This window comes from Anopheles marshallii, chromosome 3 (genome assembly GCF_943734725.1).
Source record: "Anopheles marshallii chromosome 3, idAnoMarsDA_429_01, whole genome shotgun sequence".
In the NCBI taxonomy this organism is placed as follows: Eukaryota; Metazoa; Arthropoda; class Insecta; order Diptera; family Culicidae; genus Anopheles; species Anopheles marshallii.
In genome coordinates this window covers 58,137,122-58,159,511 of record NC_071327.1, presented here as the reverse complement: position 1 = coordinate 58,159,511, position 22,390 = coordinate 58,137,122, and the positions used below count along the sequence as shown (strand labels likewise).

At 45.7% G+C, this 22,390-nt stretch overlaps 6 protein-coding genes across 6 annotated transcripts; 4 read left to right on the top strand and 2 right to left on the bottom strand.

The window, feature by feature from the left end:
* Positions 1-171: 171 nt before the first annotated feature.
* On the top strand, positions 172-4,621 carry LOC128711255 (ADP,ATP carrier protein 1). The gene is made up of 3 exons (XM_053806121.1): positions 172-352; positions 1,091-1,587; positions 4,327-4,621. Exons 1-3 carry the CDS (start codon positions 190-192, stop codon positions 4,570-4,572), a joined length of 906 nt encoding a protein of 301 aa, XP_053662096.1. The 5' UTR covers positions 172-189; the 3' UTR covers positions 4,573-4,621.
* Positions 4,622-7,529: 2,908 nt separating this feature from the next.
* LOC128715179 (uncharacterized) lies at positions 7,530-9,624 on the top strand. The gene is made up of 3 exons (XM_053810061.1): positions 7,530-7,586; positions 7,655-7,778; positions 7,841-9,624. Exons 1-3 carry the CDS (start codon positions 7,536-7,538, stop codon positions 9,622-9,624), a joined length of 1,959 nt encoding a protein of 652 aa, XP_053666036.1. The 5' UTR covers positions 7,530-7,535.
* Positions 9,625-9,925: 301 nt separating this feature from the next.
* Positions 9,926-11,547, bottom strand: LOC128713683 (isovaleryl-CoA dehydrogenase, mitochondrial). The gene is made up of 3 exons (XM_053808547.1): positions 11,386-11,547; positions 11,227-11,306; positions 9,926-10,970 (listed from the first exon to the last, which is right to left on the bottom strand). The coding sequence occupies exons 1-3, from the start codon at positions 11,545-11,547 to the stop codon at positions 9,926-9,928; spliced, it is 1,287 nt and encodes a 428-aa protein (XP_053664522.1).
* A 1,147-nt stretch (positions 11,548-12,694) lies between these two features.
* LOC128715201 (uncharacterized) lies at positions 12,695-13,682 on the top strand. Its single transcript, XM_053810083.1, has 3 exons — positions 12,695-12,872; positions 12,930-13,486; positions 13,557-13,682. Exons 1-3 carry the CDS (start codon positions 12,695-12,697, stop codon positions 13,680-13,682), a joined length of 861 nt encoding a protein of 286 aa, XP_053666058.1.
* A 1,430-nt stretch (positions 13,683-15,112) lies between these two features.
* LOC128710815 (glycerol kinase) lies at positions 15,113-16,733 on the top strand. The gene is made up of 2 exons (XM_053805668.1): positions 15,113-16,492; positions 16,560-16,733. The coding sequence occupies exons 1-2, from the start codon at positions 15,113-15,115 to the stop codon at positions 16,731-16,733; spliced, it is 1,554 nt and encodes a 517-aa protein (XP_053661643.1).
* A 1,124-nt stretch (positions 16,734-17,857) lies between these two features.
* LOC128712230 (BTB/POZ domain-containing protein 10) lies at positions 17,858-20,185 on the bottom strand. The gene is made up of 4 exons (XM_053807125.1): positions 19,965-20,185; positions 18,545-19,080; positions 18,093-18,470; positions 17,858-18,018 (listed from the first exon to the last, which is right to left on the bottom strand). The coding sequence occupies exons 1-4, from the start codon at positions 20,183-20,185 to the stop codon at positions 17,858-17,860; spliced, it is 1,296 nt and encodes a 431-aa protein (XP_053663100.1).
* Between the last annotated feature and the right edge of the window lie 2,205 nt (positions 20,186-22,390).

Below are 22,390 nucleotides of genomic sequence, written 5' to 3'. Positions count from 1 at the left end.
ACCTATATTCATATACCTTGGTTGCACGGTACAATTTGCTACTTGGGACGTTCGCTAGTTGTGAATTGTGCTCTTCCGCGAAAATCTTTTCATTCTCTTGATTTGTGCCCTCCGTACGGGTTAGACCATCGATCGCGTGCTCCGCCGGTTTGAACAGTTGCTAGCGTCACCAGTCCAATTTCAACGATAATGTCGAAGAAGGCCGATCCCTACGCATTCGCCAAGGATTTCCTGGCTGGTGGTATTTCTGCCGCTGTATCGAAAACGGCAGTAGCGCCGATCGAACGTGTCAAGCTGCTGCTTCAGGTCCAGGCTGCCTCCAAGCAGATCAGTGCCGACAAGCAGTACAAGGGTGAGTATTGCATATAACTACCAGTTCCGGCTGAAAGCGAGCAAGTGTGTGTGTGTGTGGTTGCGTGCGTGTGTAGTTGTGCCAAATCTATCCCATCATTCCGGCCGGGGAATTTATTACACTTGGTCCCGTGGATTACCCGCTGGGAAAAACGTGCATTCCGGGGTTGACTTAGACGAAAAGAAATCGTATAAAGGAAATAAATTGCAGGTGGTTGCAAAAACAGTCTGAATGGGAATAGGCGGTAGAGCGCTATAGACGGGCGCAAATTATCGGTGTATGCGCATTTGTCGGTCGCCATATTGAATTCGTTACTCAAAACTCGTGCTCAACGCGTTCATGGGTTGGGGCCCACCGTGGTTCATCGCGAAAGTTCCCCCCCTCATATGAGTAATGGCACTGAAAATGATAAACCAAGAACTTATTTCCTTGTATATATCTAAAATTTGCCACGATTCTAATCATTTTCAGGGTCAAATTCAATAGCAAATTAGCACGCTTCACGTGATACAAATTTGTTGGTTATGTAACAACAGGTCACAAGTTGCTCTGGACATGTTCTAGAAGAATTACGGTGCCTACCCGAGATTAGGAGGTTTCTTCAAACACACACACACACACACACCTTGGCTCAGCTGTTTGGTCGAAAAGATTGCATAACATATCAAAAAAGACATGAATAACGATTTTTCCTCTTCTATTTTCTTTCCCTACCCCTCCTCATCCTTCCTCACGCAGGTATCATCGATTGCTTCGTTCGTATCCCGAAGGAGCAGGGAATCGGTGCCTTCTGGCGCGGTAATTTGGCCAACGTTATCCGGTACTTCCCGACCCAGGCCCTAAATTTCGCGTTCAAGGATGTGTACAAACAGGTGTTCCTCGGTGGAGTGGACAAGAACACCCAGTTCTGGCGCTACTTCCTGGGTAACCTGGGATCCGGTGGTGCGGCCGGTGCCACCTCGCTGTGCTTCGTGTACCCGCTAGATTTCGCCCGTACCCGTCTCGGTGCGGATGTCGGCCGTGGTGCCGGTGAGCGCGAGTTCAACGGTCTGCTCGACTGTCTGAAGAAAACGGTCAAGTCCGATGGTATCATTGGTCTGTACCGTGGATTCAACGTTTCCGTACAGGGAATCATTATCTATCGTGCAGCCTACTTCGGTTGCTTCGATACTGCCAAGGGAATGCTGCCGGACCCCAAGAACACCTCGATCTTCGTTTCCTGGGCCATCGCACAGGTAAGTGTTACACGGGACGGAAGGGTTACATAATCCAGTTTGTTCCATCGATCGCAATGACAACGGTTCTGTGTTCTCTACTGGAAACGAAAGACAAATGGGGTGAGCGCCACACACAGTGGAACACATGGCACGTTTGTTTGTTCGTGACATGGCACGTCGTTGTTCCGACAATTAACGCCTGGAAACGGCGGGATTTGTTTTAAGAAGGTACCTCCGCTACGTGTGGAGTAGGAAGTATGCAGTGATGTAGGCAAAACGTACTCGCTCCGGGGTTTTGTGTCCTCATCTCCACTATCAGATTGTTTTGAGTTGTGGCCATTGGCACGGATTGCACTGATAAGGAGGGGTGAGCATAGTAATAGTAGAACGTTTTGGTCTACTGGTGCACAACACGCTTGTGCCCCTTTTCTTTGACAAGTGTCGTACGTTATGAAAATTGTCGATTTGACATTGAAAATTCCACCCAGTAGGCTATAATTGTGTTTGTTTGGTAGCATTCGCATCATTAATGTACGCATGATAGATTGTAAATGGCTGCGTTGATACCGCCGTAGTAAATGGGTCACTTTCAACCATGTGCCCGATAATTACGTAAAGTAAGGCGAGATTTATTGAAGAATCATCCAAATTTGTGAACACGTTATCTGTTGCAGTTCAGTTGTGTAACAGCGGTTGGGGTGTTCCAATAGAGGTGGAGAAAAAAAAGTGTCATTGTCAAGAAGACGGTCAAGAGAGAACCGATTGCCTGGTAGTGGCGCGCAGGTCATGACGCAAGTGTCAAAACTACCTCATGCCAACCACCGACCGTTGTTACGAGTTCTTTTTTTGGAGAAAGAATTGTTGTTGAAAGAAGGTTACAGAAATGACACGGGATTGATTTAACTGTTTTAGAATATGTACAATTCTCTGCACACTCTGCACCTTGTATAACAATGTCCTTCGTACAGAAGAGCATTGGGGATGGGTTGATGGTTATACAATACCCCCCAAACAGACGCATATGTATAGGCAAACGGCAGCAACGTCACAGGTCTCCCTCGTGCTCATCTCGTACTGTCAGTTTATATTTAGAGTAAAATCCATTTTTTCCCACCCCTCCCAGCGATGCTTAACCTTTAGTGTAGGAAAATGCGTTTTTTTGTACTTCTGCCTTGTTTTCTTTAGATAGACGCAACGCACCGTTCATTATTAGGTTGGGAATATGGATATGAGTGTGTACTGGTGGCACACTTTGGGTGCTTGAAGCGGGCATGCTTACACACGCTCGTCGGTAGCCAAGGTCGGATCAATTGATGGAGAAAATCGACGTCAAACAGGCCAGCAGATGATGTGCGATTCTCACTATCGTGTACCATGTACGCGGTTCAACGGTTATTTTAGACGTCTCGTAAGATAATTTGCTTACAGCTTTAAAAGTACAGCATGGGTTGCATTCCGCTCAAGGGCCAACTGTCTTCACCTAAGAGTTCCCCAAAGATCAGGAACTTAGAATGCGAAACATTACTGCACACAACAAAGGTGGTGTCATGAAAGGGTACATTTCTGACACGAACTGTGCAAACGACAGAGTTGAGTGAAAGATTTCGAAATATGTGCCCTCACCTTGTACCGCCGCTATCATCTTCAAGAGGGTTTTTATTTCGCTTTCTTCAAATCGTCGAAAGAGACGTAAACTCTGCGCCACGGCGTTAGAGCGGGTATTTATAGAGGCAAGAAAGAACAACCCTCCTTATGTGCCTGAATGCACGAGGCAAACCGCGCGTTTTCGCTACACTGTTCTATGCGAAAATTTATTTGAATCGATTTCTTAAAGGTAGTCATTCTGATAACGTAGTAACTTTACTTCACCTATCTGATAATCATTATTTTGGGCAGAAATTCATTGATATCAGTAAAGTAGCCTTTTCCGGTACTGCTTTCTGCGTTGGTAATTATGTAACACAGGCCTCCCTTTGCAGTACGCCCCTAGTAGTGACGTAACGCTTCGTTTTGTCCAGTCGACGAGCGAGTCTATCCTTGAAAACGAAGGCGAATCGATAATTCCTTCACATGAGTGATGTTTTTTTTTGAAGATTTTTGTCGTCGTATACTGTGAACCTGTACTGTTTTTGATGCTTGAGGAAAGTTAATTTTCACTCAAAAGAAATTTATTATGAAGAAATAGATAACCTGAAGACACACCATCTTACAGCAATCACATGATAAGTAGAAATGAATCCACTTGCTCTGGTTTCTGTCGTAATATCTTTTAGCTGCATCGCGCCGTGTTCCATCATCTTTAAACGGCCGGTTCCTATACGTTGTAGTTATCACTTATCAGCTGCATAGCTCTCGACCGGCGGTGTGTGTGTGTGTGTGTCTGATAGCCTTGAAAACGGTACGCGCTAAATGCGAAGATAGCAACGCGTGGCAATAATAATGACGGCAAACACAACGTGACAAAAAGAAAGAAAAACGAATAACGAAGAAGCAGGAACGTCAAATCCGCCGTGAGGACATGTGATTCGTGTGTACCGTAGAAATGTAGGAAGTGGGTGATAACAGAGGGACATAATGCAAAATCTTAAAGTTTTATTAAACAGGGGACCTTCAAATCGATTCGTAATCATAAATCAATGATAAAAGCTAATTATGTAATTGAGGCTGAATTCTTGTAACCCTTTTAACGATTAGTCCAATGGTTAAGAATTATTCTAACATTCTCTCTTCTTTTTTCTTTCCTTCCAATGCGCACAGGTGGTGACGACAGCTTCCGGTATTATTTCGTATCCATTCGATACCGTCAGACGACGCATGATGATGCAGTCTGGCCGTGCCAAGTCGGAGGTGATGTACAAGAACACGCTCGACTGCTGGGTCAAGATCGGCAAACAGGAGGGTTCGGGTGCGTTCTTCAAGGGCGCCTTCTCGAACGTCCTGCGTGGTACTGGTGGCGCTCTGGTGCTCGTATTCTACGACGAGGTTAAGGCCTTGTTGGGTTAAGTAGGAGACGCCCTAGTGTATTTAGTTATGTCCAGCAGCATCAAAACAACAAAACTATTACCAAGCAAAATCTACAACACTTGCCGGAGCCTTGTGTTGTTAAAGGATTCCTTACCTTTAGCGAACCATGTCACCGCAGTGTTGTAGCGCAAGACAAATTGACTTTTACAAACCACAACCCTGCACGGTCTCTCCTCTCTCTCTCCGGGTATTACTTCCATGTTCCGAACATCTGACAACTGGGTACCGCGTTGCGCTTTTACGAGTGGTGGAACTGAAAGGGGTTTCCCACTCTTTGGAGGGAGAGAGGAGACAGTCCCTAGGCAATTTGTTGCATTTTCTAACGGATGAAAGCGTTGTATTATCACCATCAAGCTGCTAACCTCAAACGGTTCCAGCGGAGCGAGTAATTATCGATCCTGGACGGCAAGTGCACATGCAAATGCAATAAGTACCAGCGATATAAAAAATAGCGATTGCAAATGCGAAAAATAGATTCGAAATATGACATGATTTAAAAACAAGAAATAAAACTAGGTATTTATTTTAAAGTCGAACTAGATGGGAAACCCAGCAGATTGAGAAATTTTCCAGAAACGGCGGATCCACCTTGCTAAGCAACAAATCATCATTATGATTTACCATGTAACAATAATAATTCTGTATTTAACAACTATTGGAGTAGCTGATAACGGCCCCGGTCTCGCACGATAATACTGGTTACAAATTCATAACTGAGTCGTTTCCCCGTTTAAAGAACCAATTACCAGGCATTCATGGTAAAATCTATCCTTGTAGTTACTGATCGAGATGCACATGACTTAGTAAACCGTTACGCCAACATGTCGAAGAATAGTCAATTTCTTGACATGAGGATCAAGGACTGCATTAATAAACTAGAGAGGCCGGTAAGTTACAAGTTTCTATTCCAAAACCAGATTGAAAACTGGAACAATGATAACAAAGATTCGATAGGTATTTGGCGGTTCCTATCTGAGTAAAAGTGAGAGAAATGCTATCCAGAAGAATGAAATCAATATGGAAACGCTCATGATCAAGTTATAGGGACTCCGCAAAATCTCATCTAGATCGTTCAACCGTAGCAAGTACTGATTACTAGGTTACGTGGTTAAATGAGGTCTGTAGCAAGCCTTGATTTACAGACGTGAAGAGGCTTAGTCGGTCGTTAGTTACGACAAGATGAAGAAGAATAGTCATCGATCTATCTAAACATGAAGATTAAGGACTGGTCCTGTATTAATAAACCAGAAGTGAAGGTAAGTTACAACTTTCCAGGTCTGTCAGATCCTGTTCGATCTGTTTCGAACCTGTTATTTCGCGGACCCTATCCACGTTCTGTTTAAAATATTGCCCATGTGTAATACAGTATAGTTATTTACTTATCCGGTGCTACAATCGCTTCGCGGTCTTGGTCAGCTGCAGTTGTCATCCAAATCCATTATCCCGACTCTTCTAGCCGACGCATCAACGCCATCACTCAATCTTAATTTGAACATACCGCGCCTCCTCTGTCCACGTGGACGACCTAAAGGGACTTTACGGGCTGGGTCGTCCGGTGCCATTCTCATGATATGACCAGCCCACTGGTCTAATCAGAGGCGTGTGTGAGTACTGAGACTACATAAGTTCTACATAGTCCCAGCTTCATTCGTCGAGACCGGTGTTTTGAGTAGATAAGTTGCTTCAGACTGTAGAAAGACCGGTTGGCAGCCAGCATCTAAACGCCTGACAACAATTACTTTTGACCCTAGAGAGGGAAAATTTTGTAGGATTTCGAATGTACGCTCATCTATTTGTACTTTTCTCTTGCGTTAGTTAGTATTTGCTAACAGAGCCGCTGGTGGTGCCTCGTTAATTTCCAAACCGAGATTTTCCGCCGCATGAAGTATTTGAGGCAGGGCGACTGGTTCTGCGCTCAAGCCGCCAAGTACCTCTGGAAGGCAAAGTGACAGCTTAGTTTAGCGTTTGTCCCTCCGTCCCCGTACAGGTAGCCCATAAACCTGGACTACCCAGCCACTTCCTATTTTGCCATGTGCCACCATCCGCCCAAGGGGTTGGGACTAACCCGTGTACCCAAGTCTGGATATGCAGAAACATGTTACCACTCTGCACACCGAAGACGTGACTGAATAGTTGAGTAGAAGAGCCTATGGCCAGTTATGGTCTTATACTTTCAGTGAAGCTGTATCCAATTTTTTCTTATTTATTTTTACTGTTCTTGAGCTAATTATAGCTTATTGGTAACATTACCTATGGTTTACCATTCACACCAATTTGGAAACTTATCCTTCTCCGAACAGAGAAAGGACACCTTACTCGGGGTGTATTCGGCCTTGGTGCCTACTTCAAAAAATCAGAATCTTAAAATTACTTTTCATTAGTTTTTTGTTTGTATTCGAAACGGGTAAGATTTTTGGAACCGGCCAGGATTTCGAACCGGGATTGTATCTGGCAAACCGGGTAGATGCCGGGTCATTGAAGTGAAGGTTAAATTATCGATTGAATCGATCATCGATTAAAACGGGTTCAAACTAAAATACAGGGTACTCCAAAATTTTATCCGAAATGACACAACAAATAAATTTACAAACGTGTTTACTCGTTAGTTGAGTTCTGTGTTCTCTGTATTCGAACTGACGAAATCCTGAAAACATTATTTAAACCTTATTCTGTATAAAATAATTTAAACGGCATGTTAAAAGTTTCCCCTACAAAAGAAAATTTACAATACAAGACAAAAATATTGCAGCGAAAGAGGGAATCTAAATGAAAACAACAAAGGTGCAATTGTGTACTAAAATATCAACGATCGGATTCAAAGCATTCAATCGAAGTAACCACTTTTAGTACAAAACAAGTATTTTCTTGTTTTGCACTTCTGGAACCCGGCAACGCTGTGCCGGTTCATTTTCATGCCATTGCGTTGTTGATTGTGGTCCAAGATGGAGGATGCTGCGCGGTTGGAAGCGAAACAAATCATATCTCAGTACATGGTAAGCATCGGATTGTATAGAAGTCACAAGGAAATTAGAATGTGTCCCCGTTTTATGTCTTTTTGTAGGCGAGTTATTCGGTTTCTCAACTGACTGATGTTTCGTTCAGCGAGCGCGAGCATTTGGCGGAACTTCACAAACAGATCGAGCTGCGAAAAACGTACCGGGACAGTTTGCGTAGTTTGAATTTGGGTGAGTCTGTTTGGCGCAGCGCTTTGATGGAGTTTTATTCACCGTTTGTGCATATTTTACAGGATTGTACGCACTCAAACAAGGTATGTGCCGGTATGGAAGCGACGCGTTCGGAGAACAACTCGCCGAGGATTACCATTCCACCATTCGCCAGGTGGTAGAGAAGCAGCAGGAAACATCGCAGGGATTGCAGCAGCTATGCTACGAATACACGATGCTTGGCAATTCGCGACAGGCGCTGATTGAACAGGCAGAGCTGCAGAAGCTACAAGGTGTGTTGCGGCTTCAAGAACAGGTACGTGCGAAGCTCGCTGGTACGCGCGTAGTGAAACTGTGGGAGCGCGAAAAGGCCACCTTACTGTCGGAACAGAAGGATATGTCAAAGCTGGAGGCTGCTGGCAAAGAAATTATGAAAAAGCGCGGCGAAATGCTCGAGCGCAAGCATGACGAGATAGCAAACACGTTGATCTGCATCGGCGAAGGATTGGAAAAGGCGGAAGAACTACGGATGAAGTTGACCGAAATCACTAAGCAGTATCGTGACGAGCTGCACGACGACCAGTCCAGTGATGCGGATTTACGCTCGGAGGATGGGAAAAAAGATGCCGGGGCTGGTGAAAACGACAGGGATACCAACAGCGCTCCTATGTTTGACTCAATCGATTGGAACCTTGGTAGCGTCAGTATGGACTTGCGGTTGGATCTCAATTTCAAGAATCCGAACGATTTTCCAGACATTTTAACGCATCTCAGTACCATTAACACGAGCAAGTATCAGCTGAAGGACGTAAAACAACACAACGTCGGAAAGTGTGGCAAACAGAGCGCGCAAAATGCAGACGTGCTGAAAAAATCGTCCCAAAAAGGTAACGAGGAAGGTTCGTGCAATACACCATTTTCGGGGTATTCTTGCGATGTGCCTACTGCCACAAAGAGATCAAAACTGAATGATGTAACGGAAAAAGTCGTCCAGCAAGTGGTTAGTAATGATGTTGAAAAGGCACCCGCTCACGAAAATCGTGAAAAATATAAACAGCGCGTTATTCTAGCAACGCCAAAACCGTTGCAGAAGCAATCTAACGAAAATGTGGCTAACCTGCAACATAAAGCATCGCGCAAAAAACCATCCATGACAGCCCAACACGAAACAGGTCGAAAAGAATCTCCTACCTTAGAAAAGAAGGCCGCACCGACAACAGCAGTCGGTCAACAGGATGGAAAAAAGGGACAAGAGATGAACACCGGTTCATCTCAGTCCCGTTTCCGCACACCGGCCAACAGAGCAATTGGAAATATCGCCGGTATTGTCAGCAATCCGTTGAAAAATAAGCGAGAGCCGCAATCTGTTATGCAACAGCAGTATCAGCAACGTGGGCAGCTAGAGAAAAAGCATGTCGAGCAGCAAAAGCAACCGGAACCGCCAAAAAGAACTCGTTCCATGAAACTGCTTTCACCGGCAAGCACAAATCAACCCAAGCCGGTCGGGCATAAACCTCCGGCAGACAGCAATGAACCAACGCCGATGGAGGTGGATTCGGATGGGGACACCCAGGATGAGGAATCCTCCACGAGCAACAATTCACTGGACTTTGGCATGCAAAGTGGCAGCTGTGAATTTGATATGAACTTTTCCGACGATCTCCGGCCGGAACCGGAAGCGATCGTGGACGACGCTCTGGACTTTCTCTCTATGAATCCAGGCCGGATTACACGGAGCAAGGGACAGAAGAAGAAACCTAGCAGCGGTAAAAGCACCGGAAGTGGGGACGATATGGATACGTTTGATTTTACCTTCGGTAGGTCAAACTCTAGCGAGAGTTTGGAACAGCCGGAAGATTTGTTTTAATTATTTTATTACATTCTTCAACATTACCTATTCGTAATGGGTATGTGACAGGCAATGTAGTTTTTCGTTCAATTTATTTGGAATAAAAGATTCCTTCTTTATAGAAATAATTGAAAAGACTTTATTTTTCAACAACGTTTTTATAAAACGTATACGAAGGTTACTAATGCCTAGTAAATGCACTTTAGGTTTTGATTGGAATTTTCGTTTTCGCTTTCCTTAACCATCCTGTGGCAGCGTCAGTATTCTGTTTGCTTGTACTTGGTACACTCATCGGTCAGATCAATCGTACACTCTGGTATCACTGGTACTCCTTGTTCAGTGCGCGCCCAATTACCATACGCCGAATTTCGGACGTACCGGCCCCAATTTCGTACAGCTTGCAGTCACGCATGATGCGTCCGGTTGGATAATCGTTAATGTATCCGTTACCGCCAAGAATTTGGATGGCATCCAGTGCGACTTGGGTTGCTTTCTCGGCACAGTATAGAATCACCCCGGCACAGTCCTTCGGATTGGCCTTACCACCATCGCAGGCACGTGCGACGGAGTACAGATACGCACGGCATGCATTCATCGTCGTGTACATGTCTGCCAACTTGCCTTGCAACAGCTGGAACTCACCGATGCGTGTGTTGAACTGTTTGCGCGTGTGCGCATACTCGAACGCTACATCGCAGGCCGCCTGCATAAGTCCGACCGGACCCGCGGCCAGCACGAGACGTTCCAGATCCAACCCGGACATCAGCACATACACACCCTTGTTCAGTCCTCCTAGAATGTTCGCGACTGGTACCTTCACATCTTCGAAAATTAGCTCACCGGTTGGGCTACCGCGGATACCGAGTTTATCCAGTGACGGACCTTGCGAAAATCCGGCCGTTCCACGCTCCACAATGAAAGCCGTAATGCCGTGCTGCGGTTTAGCGTTCATGTCCGTCTTCGCATAAATGATGTACGTGTCCGCATTTGGTCCGTTGGTGATCCAGAATTTGGTACCATTCAACACGTAATAGTCACCATGCTTATCGGCACGCAGCTTCATCGACACGACATCACTACCGGCACCCGCCTCGGACATAGCCAGTGCACCGACATGTTCGCCACTGCACAGTTTGGGAAGGTAATGCGCCTTCTGCTCTTCCGTACCATTGCGATGAATTTGATTCACGCACAGGTTCGAGTGAGCACCGTACGACAATGCGATCGAACCTGATGCACGCGATATTTCTTCGTTTACGATGCAATGGTCAAGGTAGGATCCGCCGAGTCCTCCGTATTCTGGTTTCACTGTCACACCGAGCACTCCGAGTTCACCTAGCTTACGCCAAAAGCTGCGGAATTCCCTGCAAAACGGATGCAAAAATAGGTCTTGTAAAAACCGGCACCATTAAACCATCGGGTCACACACTCTCTACCCATTATCGATAAGTCTAGTAAGCCAAAGCAATAGCATTAACGATCTAGTTGACCTAGATCTATGACTTTTTTCGGTGTACGCCTACCACGATGTATGGAATGAGAACTTCTATTCATGTTACGCAATATTGTTTATGCGTGCGTGCTACAGTTCCGAAGACAGTGTTGCTACTGGAATCTTACTTGAACTCATTCTGCTTGTCGATCTCCTGCGCAAAGGGGGCCAACTCTTTCTGCGCAAAGTTGAACACGGTCTGGCGCAACTGTTAAGTAAGTGATAAGCAAAGGTTACATTTCAATTGGATACATCCAAGCACATTGAACTGCATGCCACACGATTACCTGTTGCTGATCCTCAGTCAGTCCGAACAGAGACTCATCGATCGGATAGTGTTGCATAGAGCGGGCGGGCACGATGAAAGAACCACCCCACAACCGTTGATTTGGTGTCTGCCTTCGGGACAGAAATCTTGCCACGGTTGTCAGGTTGCGTATTGCTGACATTTTGCCCTTTCTGGTCTGGTTCGGTACCAAAAGACGTAAACACACTAATACACACACGGACACTGGAGGGGCGAGAAACGCGTGTTGTGTGTCCCGTGGAACCTTGCGAAAAAAAAAGATCCGATGAAATTGATAGCGGGAGCAAGCTAAAGGTAGTTGGCACTGGTTTCGGTGATGCTAAGCAAGGTCGATAATATACCAACGGTAATATGCGCTCACGACTAGAAGGGTTCAGCAGTTCGCTTTCGTTCGATCGAAACGCTTGCAACAAGTGTACTGAGCGGCTCGTTCTATCAAGGTGGGGACCTTTTCGCGATTCGTCGATTTACGCACGCACACATCGCTACGATTCACGCGGATCATCGCGCGCACTGATAGCGAGAGTACAGCTCCCCCAATACCTACTGAGTTGTAAAAACGCAAATTTGGGTCTTGATAGGGGTAGTACAAAGAGCAGTTGCACGCTCGTTTTGGAGGCTTGGCCTGCGACACATTGCGACGGATAAAAATGATAAAAAGTAGAATATGGATCGTAAATTGGACAACATACATGTTAAACAGTCGTTTAATTAACATTTGCTTCTGGTGCAAATAATTCAGTAAAAATCGAATTTTCAAATGACCATTAGCACATCTGCTGCAAACGCGGAACGATTTCGAATGTTTTCAAAACAAAGCTACAAACTGGCAACACTGTTTCAACTGTCATTTTCCCCCATCGGCAAATGTTTTGACAGGACTTCAAGCAAACAAAAAAAACTACAGGCAGTCCCCAAGATACGCTATTATAACGCACCGCTATGACCCGGGTAAAAACCGCACATAAAAAACATAACAAAAAAAAGGCTCAAGGAAACAAGCATAAAATGAAACTGTCGACCACAATGGAAGAAGAAATCAACCGGGCACTTTAAGCCACCACATTCAAAACACAAGAGAAATGGACACCAGTCCGCTCTTTCAACCCTAGGGGGTTTGCCTCTGAATATGAGACGTCAAATCTCATAGGAGAGGCTACGATGAAGAAGAAGAAGAAGACACATTGTTGTGCATTTCGTTTGATTGCCGCAGTACGAGAAGAATATTGTCTTTTCTTCGATTTTAGCACCTGCCAGTGCGATAGCACTTCGTACTGCTAAACGCAGCAATGAATGGTAACATTATGGTGAAATGTGAACCGATCACCGAAGAGTCGGAACTGTTCAACAGTCTTGTGGCCGATGGGAACGATGATATGCAGCAGCTACAAGCACAGCAACAAGATTTACGGTTGCTGTGCATCTTAAAGTTAAAGGTGCCGGAAGAAACAGTGGATCTACTGGAAGGTATGTATGCGTTTTCCACGTTTTCCAGTTAGTTTTATGATTACCTCTCGGTTACAGCACAACAGATAAACGTTGAATGTTTGCACAAAATGCGCATCGAAGACGTGGACATCCTTTTCGATGGAAAGCCCCTCGGTTGGAAGATCATCTTTCGGGAAGCATTTCTCGCGTGGCGCGAAGAGATAGGCCTACCGTGCAAGAGCATCAAAGCGTTGTACTGTCGCAAGCGTCCCAACGAATCGCACGATTCGTTGGGGGAAAATTCACTGAAAGACCATCAATCATCGTCCCAGCACTTGGTGGATTGTTTTCCACCGTCGCCACAGTTGTTAAATGAAAAGGAGGTCCCCACACAGCCTGAAAGTGACCCATTGTTCTATCGAACGTACCGATGGCCTATGACACCGAACACGTTAAAGGATGTGCTGAACAGCACATCTTTTGGACGTTCCATCCTCTCGATGGGATGCCTCGGTGTGTTGGGAAAATCGTTACAGTACCAGCTGTCGGCCATCATTATTGACTATCATATGGCAAACGGGACGAAAATTACTACACCGCATCTGGAAAACTATGCGTACTGTATTACTACACTGTTTCCGCACGAAAATGTGGTAATATTTTGTCGGACCATTAACATCATCCTTTTTTGTTGATGAGAAAACAATTTTGTGCTCATTACAGACAACTTACTACATTCCTCGCGGTCCCAGCAGACGTAATCCAGGAGGATCACTCTATTCGCGCTTTATCAACCAAAAAATTAGTAAAAAGGCCCTTGCTATCGGAAACTCAATAACTGCATCGTAAGAATTCCGGTCTCTAGAATTTAGAATCTTAAGGAGATTGATTTGAAAGGAGGAAATTAGAGATGGATTCTCTTGTTACTCACGGTTCCACACCAAATTCAACTATTGTGATTCCGACCCCGGAGCCAAATAACTGCCAGTTCCGCCCGTTAAAATTTCGGGCGCTTTCGACGGTACTGATCGCACCAACCACGCAGAACGGGATCGAAAAATTTTCGGGATTAACTCCGATTTTTTGTCAATTGTACCCATCTGTAGATTAGACCTGTAATGGAACTTTCTTCGCATCTACACATTTCACTTTTTGGCGAGGATGTACAGAGCACGTGTGTGTGTGTGGATTTGCGTAATTTTTACTGTAATGTGTTTGTTGTGTTATTAATACGTTTAATGAGTACTTTTTAATAACCTGTAAATATGTACCAGCTGGCGATCTCGGTTACTTAACGATATATTATTATAAGGTACCGAATAAGTTTGCATCTTGTTTATATACATGTTTAGTGAAAAACTTCTTCATCTTCAATTGTAGTCAATTGCTTCATCTTCACTGCTGCCATTCTACTCAAAAAGTTTTTTGAATGTACAGTAAAATGCAAATGAGTCGTATCGGTAGGTGATAGTGTATGGAATTAGAATACGAAGAAATGTCCAAAGGCGTTATGTACAATGTTCTATGCTAAATGTTTGAACGAAAAATAGAAATCTGTAAACGTGAAGTAACTGATATAGGGTTTTTTTTTGCCCAGTTGTAGGACGCACATCGAATGCACTTTTGTCTGCCGCATTCCATCGATTTGATATCGCTACGTTCTCGCCACTTTGCTTCGCACGTGTAGTAGGCGCTTAACATCAGCACATTTGACGTTTCGTGATAAACAAACAAAACATACACACTGACAGCTGTTTCTACACGAGTTCGTCGCGAGAAGTAAATATCGTACGCGAAATTACCGCGCAACATTGTACAATAAAAGCTGACATTCCTCTCTAATTGCAGTAATAATTATGCCATCGTTTGATGGACTATTTAAGCAACGGATAATGTTTGTTAGAAAACGTTGTGATACTTGAACGCCGTCGTCCGGTTGATCGTGCGCGAAAGGAATGACTGTGTTTACCTTCACGAAGAATCACACCCGATTGTAAAGAGGAAACTCTCGATAAGCTTTACTACACTCAGATAAGATAGGGCGCCCGATCGATTCCTACCAAACGACGGACTCTGGCGGGCCTCTCTGCATACCGCAGAGATTAGATACTTTCGTGCTGTAATCGGATTAGGAAGGTTGCTGGGGGAACGCCGGGCACATAGTCAAAGTGCCAATCAACGGTTTTGTGAAGAAATAAGGAGTCCGTTTCGGGTGAACTTTGTACCCACATCGTTACATTGCAGAAGGTAAACGTAATCCATTTCAGCAACACGGAACAATGGCTAGTGGGATGAAAAAATTCGGAGACTTGGTCGGTTCGATTGACGAGGGTACCAGTTCGGCGCGATTTCTTCTATTCCGTGCCGAAACGGCCGAAGTGGTTTGCTTCCATCAGAAAGAGCTGCGCTTGATGTGCCCACAAGAGGGTTGGGTTGAGCAGGATCCGAACGAAATCTTGAGCGTCGTGTATGAGTGTATCGAGCGGACATTGGATAAACTGATCGAGCTCGGAGGAGATCCGCAGAACGATATCGTGGCCATCGGTGTAACAAACCAGCGCGAAACCACCATCGTTTGGGATCGGACGACCGGCGAACCGTTATATAATGCGATCGTTTGGCAGGACATGCGAACGTCCTCCACGGTCGATCAGTTGCTCGAGACGGTTCCGAACAAGACGAAAAACAAAAACTACCTCAAACCACTCTGTGGGCTACCGCTGTCGCCGTACTTTTCCGCCGTCAAGCTGCGCTGGCTAATCGACAACGTGCCGAAGGTAAAAGCCGCTATTCGCAGTGGAAACTGTCTGTTCGGTACGGTCGACACCTGGCTGATATGGAATTTAACCGGTGGTTCCGATGGGGGCGCACATATTACGGATGTTTCGAACGCATCGCGCACAATGCTGATGAACATCGAGACGTTGAAGTATGATAAAGTGCTGATGAAGTTTTTCGACGTGCCGGTTGAAATTTTGCCAGAAATACGCTCAAGCTCGGAAGTTTACGGGTTAATAAAGTTTAATCCACTGAAAAACATCCCACTGGCAGGTTGCTTGGGCGATCAGCAATCGGCCCTAGTGGGCCAGGAATGTTTAACGCGTGGGCGAGCAAAGGCCACGTACGGGACGGGTTGCTTTTTGCTGTACAACACCGGCACGGCAATGATCGATTCGTACCACGGGCTTATCTCTACCGTCGCGTATCAGATGGGCCCGGATGCATTGCCAGTGTACGCACTCGAGGGTTCGGTTGCCGTTGCCGGTGCTGCGCTTGGTTGGCTGCGCGATAATCTGAACCTGATCGGGGGTGCTTCAGAATCGGAATCAGCCGCACTGGAGGTGGAGAACAATGGGGACGTTTACTTTGTGCCAGCGTTCAGCGGATTGTATGCGCCGTACTGGGATCCGGAAGCGCGTGGTGTCATCTGTGGCATCACGGAAGACACGCAGCGCGGACACATTGTGCGTGCAGCGCTGGAAGCGGTCTGCTTTCAGGTGCGTGACATTCTCGACGCGATGAATAGCGATAGCGGAACTCCACTGCAAAAGCTCAAAGTGGACGGTGGAATGACGGCAAACGCAACAATGATGCAATGGCAGGCGGATTTGATCGGGCTCGATGTACTAAAACCAAAGTTTGTCGAGACAACGGCACTGGTAAGAAGGCAAGCGTTTTGATAAGCTTAGGCGGTTTGTATTGAAGTTTTCCTCCGTTTACCCGTAGGGTGCTGCAATGGTCGCGGGCCGTGCTGTGGGCAAATGGGATATCGAAAACGTGAGCGTGGAAAGCGACAGTACCGTCTTCAAACCGCAGATCAGCGAGAACGAACGGGATGTGCGCTATAAACGATGGAAGATGGCCATCGAACGGGCAGTTGGGTGGGACAAGTGTCCATAATGCGACGGACGTGTGCAAATGGTTGTTGGTTTAAATTGTTAGTTCGAAGTAAAGTACGATAACAAGGTCGGTGAAACGTTTTGTTACGTTACGATACTTTACGGGACGAAACCCGCGATAAGGTATAGGGGTAGTATGTGATAGCGTTGAATGTGTGTTTTTTTTTTATTCTACGTATATAAGATCTATAACGACGTGAAAATAAAGCAAAATATAACAAAAATATATGAGTTCATTGACAACCGTAACTAACAACGTTAGGTATCGTAATCGGATGCTAGCATACAGTCAGGCTAGTCAAAATAGGCGATTTTTTAAAGGCTTATTATCTTATTTATTCTCGCTTGGTATAAAAAAGGTGTGTATATCTGCGTTGAAATTAGGATAACGATCGCACAAATGTACGTTAATGAAGTGGAGGGAGAGGGGATTTCATTTTGGTAGTGATTAAGCGCATAAACAATATATATATTAACGTAAACGTATTGTTCGATATTCAGGATTAGTTTCATGAGTAGACATTATAAAACAGGACCGTAAACATTCGCATAAATAAGAGGAGTTCTTCGTAAATATTAAAGCGCTTCGTGTGTTAATCGGTAACGAAATCAAAACAACCAGAACGCGCACGATGCGTCAAATTGTGGAGATACTGTGTTAGTTTCAATTTATATACATTCCTAAAGCGCCAAACGGGTATATGAGTAACATGGTGATCACACATCAAGAGGAGAACAGTTCCGCGCAGCGTATATGAAAATCGTGTAAAATTAATTAAATGATATCAAAAGTCGAAGTAAACTGTCGTTCCTTTAAAGAGCACCACCACAAACAGGAGGTTTACGCGGCAACATAGACACATACGGACAAAAAACTCGGAGAAATAACACAAGCACAAAAACGGCAGATTACGACCTGGGTACTAAATGGATTTCCTATTCATGTGAAGTGCTTGTGTGAAAAGCCGTTCTTTTTTTTTACGCATTTTTGCATGTTACGGTTCTTTTCGTGACCTGCTTTATGAAGCCGTAATTGGAGATGACAAGGGTCAAACCTCGCCGGTAGACGTTGAGAACTCAGGGCACACTGTAGAGGAACTAGGCTCCCAAATTTACCTCTACTCACTACTGCGCTTCCTCTGGTCCAAGTAGGCCAATGTCGTCCCCATTGGGCAGACCTCCGACGGCACCTTCCTCGCCGTCGAGAAGTGCGTCGGGCCGCAGAAACGGTTCTGCTTCTGGTTCGTGCGATATTTCAAAGTGCCGCTGAGGAAGCGGATTCCCGGCTGCGGAAAGATTGTTCGACGAGACGAGTGCTTAAGTAATGTTTTTTTTATGACTATGCAAAAGATGAACTTACCCGAATCAAGCTCTAGCGCTGGATCAGCGGTTGCTTCCGCTAGATTGGTAACCGATTTGGATTTAACGCACTGGAAGTCTACGTGACGACTCTTTGCTTCCTCCTTTTCCCACGACATATGGATAAAGGGCCGCTGCAAGTAGTTGTAGATCACCTCCATACGACCGCTAGGGCGGCGCTTGATCTTTTCCTTGTACGTCGGGTAGCCCTCGATTCCAAGTCGAATTTTTTTCAGCCCCCGATCTTTCAGCACCTGTTTGGCGACGTCACGGTTTTCGATGTACTTAAAGAACCGATACATGGCCGTGTTTGCGACCGTTTGGCAGTCTTCCTCGCCCATCTGCGGCGGGTACTCGGCGTCCCAATCGATAATGTCATCTGGAAAATGGGAACGAAGGGCATTTAAATTTATTATCACTTTGCATTGTATAATAAAAATCCCGTCCACCTACCCTCGGACAGGACCACAATGTGACATTCGCGATGACCTTGCCGTGCGGCGTCCACCATCAACGGAAGGATCAGCTGCTCCAGGAACGCCTCGAACTGGATGCTCGCGCCCTCGTTGGACAGTTCGTGCAGCAGACCGCGCAGATTCTGGCAGCGGATTGTGTTAGCGTTGAACGGGATGAGCAGATAGTCGCACGCCTCCCGCAGCTCCTGTACGGAAACGGTGGGTGGACAGCGAACCACCCCGGACAGATAGTATTCCAGGATGGCCCGGAACACGGTGCGCGAAATGCCTTCGGCCACTTCGTACTCACCCCGCTCGTTCGGATGGGTAAATTCAAACCCTGTGCTGAACATTCGACCGAGCATGGTTTCTGGCTGGGCCGTTAGCATCGATACATTCACCGAAAAAGTCGTGTTGTCCACAATCAATGTGATGCGTTCGTTTTCGGCCAGCTTCTTTCCTGCCGCAACCTTTGCACTGTCCGTTGTGTTTTGCTGCGCTTGATGCTGTTGCTGCTGCATGAGTCTATTGTTCCTGAAAAGCACGAGATACAATTATCATGAGTGCATGGGATCCTGCCATATATAGAAACAACATCCCACAATTGAGGCCTACTGAGCACCACGATAAAACGTACTCACTTCATCGTCAAGCACACAAGAAACAACGTTTTCATTAACCGAGACGCGTGCTGACTAAGAAAAGTACCCACAGGACCGAGTTGATTGGAGCAAACGCAACCACGAGTATGGGTAACCATGACTGCGTGCAGGGACGAGACGTGCAACGAGTGTCTGTGCAGTTAGCAGACAAGAGTTTACAAAAAAAAAGATATAAACCAGACCAAACCCTGACCTAGCACACAAAGAAACCCAGTCTCCCAGTAAACTACTACCGAGACGGCGAGATGCTGGACGCGCACAGTGCTGATGCCTGACGACTACATCTCAACAGGATGGCGAGGAAAGCTGATCGTTCCGGAAACGAGGCGCGAGTGGGAACAGCGGTCGTCTGGACCGTCTGCGTCTGTGTCAACTCGGCGGATAACATATCGAAACCCTATCTCGTTCCTCTTTTCTCGCGCAATGCTAGCATCGAACACCAATCGCAACACATGCATCCTAGCAATGCAACACGAACGACGGTGTGCATAGATGGGTGCACTCACACACCGACACACCCCAGTGGCAAGGAAAGCCACACGCTTGCTTTGTCCTTTGTAATACGTTTTTTTGTGTTCTACTTAACTCTGTTGCTCCATCCCACCCTGGAAAGGTTAGCTATCTCTTTCGATTGCCCAAGGACTGGCCTGTGGTTTCATTTGGTACAACCACCCTACAGCAGATTCGCGTTGGAGGGTGTTGTCCTAGGGTATGGGCATAATCACCATCCGGATACCACATGAACTGGTCGCTTACCTGGCACGGTTCTTCATCATCTTCCTTCGTCGATCATCTGTTTCGGTTGTATCCTCCGTGTTGCTGCTGCTGTGCGAGCTGTCGTAGCTGTCGTTCTTGCTGATTGCACCACCGGAGCCGCTACTCGCACTGCCCGATCCGGTTCCAGCTGTACCGTCCCGCTGCTGTGCGTGTGCGCCCGCAGCTGCCGTACCTTGCTTGCGTTGCAACTGCAGCTCCATCGCGAAGCGCTTCAACAATTCACACGCCCGGCCAAAGTATCGATGACAAATTATATGTAACCTATCCACGACGGCGTTCGTGGGATGGTCCCCTTAATTTTGCCTTATTTTGCCCACGCCAACTCCACGCGTATCGTTAGCACCAAGGAACCTTTGGAATGTTGGGTGTGCTGGTTTTGCTCTTCTGCTTCTTTAGCTTCTGCTGGTGTTTTCGTTTGGCCTGCGTCGTTCGCTGACTAGTGCACGAATTCTGCCTCCTCCCTTCTACCACCTACGATGAACTAACATCTACCGGAAGGGGATCGTAACAACCAGCTTCCTAAAAAGAATCCCTAATTATCCGCTCGCAAAGTTAGCACACTTTCACACTAGGACCAGATGAGCTGCGTAAAGTCCCTAAATTAAAGCTAATTACTGGACAGAACAGGCAGGATACTTAAAAAAAGACCAAAATTTTCTTCTTCCACCACCATCAGGAGACTTTTGCTTCTTTTGTTTGACTGAATGTTTCCCAACCCTTCCTAGAGAACACAGGGTGTTTGACGTTTCGATCAAAACGGAATTGCAGAACGGGAGGGGGATACAGTGTCGAAAACACAATGAATTTCACTTTTTGAAAATAAGATTTGATCAATTGTTTCAATACTACTAAAATATGAGGTGCTATTAAGTGAAGTTTCATTAATCAAATCAAAATAAATATTGGTAGTAATTTGAGAATTTCTTCGAACAAAGGCATACAAAATCCCCTGCATGACCTCGAAAATAATACCCGCTAAAAAGTGTATTTAATTGTTAACTTCGGACAAATCAATTTCATCGTTTTGTTATCTTTTCTAACAAAAAATCCCCCAAAAAATATAAATAACCGTATGTATTTCGAAGGTATTGCTTTCTCCGAAAAGGGCTCATTCGGCACACCTGTGTCAAACGTCGTTTGACATTCGTGACATGTTTCCCTATCTCGCTCGCGAACCGTTTCTCTCGTTCCTGCCAAAGTGAATGTTTCGATTGGAAAAGAAAAACTCCGCGAGAGTAAACGGGGAATGAAATTTTCAGCCCGTGTATGCTGGAAACTGTGCAATAAATGGTGAAAAATCACTGTACACTATGCAATCGTGCGTGCATCCGCTTCGATAGGGCAATGAGTGTCTGTGACAATTGAACGTAACATTCGCCGAAGCGCTATCAGGCAGCGAACGTCTCCGGCCGTGAAAACAGGAGCTTCGAAATCTAAAGCACTGCGACGCAAGGAAAAGCAACATCACACAACAGCAGAACGGCGGAAGCTCGAGGAAGCTGGTGGCGTTCAGGGTTGTTTTGAAATGCAACAACAGCATTGCAAACGACATTAAACAGCGTTATCCAACACACAGTAGTTATCAGCAGCAACACCATGCAAACAACAAAGCCATGGAGTTACATTAGAAATGAAAACAGTGAGCCTTTCGAACGGGCCGCGGAAGGATACGAAAACAACCAAATCCACCACGCACGCAGGCATGGTCTGTTGTAGGTCTTAAATATGGTTGGCGTGGCAGTCCGGGGATAAAGCAGTTACACTATTAGCGTATGCGAATGAGATCGGTGCATTTATCAAAAATGAGTTTTTTCAGCTCTGGAGTCGGGTAGACGGGCGAAAAAAAATGCACTAACATCCTGGACGCACAGTTGCCGTTCTTGTGTCTTATAATGTGGGTTACGATACACGAACATCCAATTGTTGGACATCCACCAACCGTGCACACCCGTCTATGGGAGAATGCAGAAAACCAGCGCGCGAAGAGCCAAATGATTTAGAGAAGGAATCCATTGTAAACCAAGAACGCTCAACGACCCACAGAGAACAGTTAAAATACACTTTATGGCATCAATCTACTTACATGCCAGCCCGCTTGACGATAAGGCTTTTGATGAAATACGTTCATTACTTTGGTTTTTCTTAAACCAAGTGTTTGTGCATAGTTCCGCGGATTCCTGGGGACCTGCAGTGAGCGTAGGAATAACTTAGTGAAAATTACCTCTTGTATACGTATATGGTTGCTGATGTGATATCGTGAACTGTGAGCAGTCAAATAGTATAGATCTGGCGACCACAACTAAACTCTGGATTATGGCTAATGGATGTGGGAACAAATCATTCCACAAAGACTCCATTAACTGAGAGCAATACATGAACTGCAATACACATTATCGATGTGAATG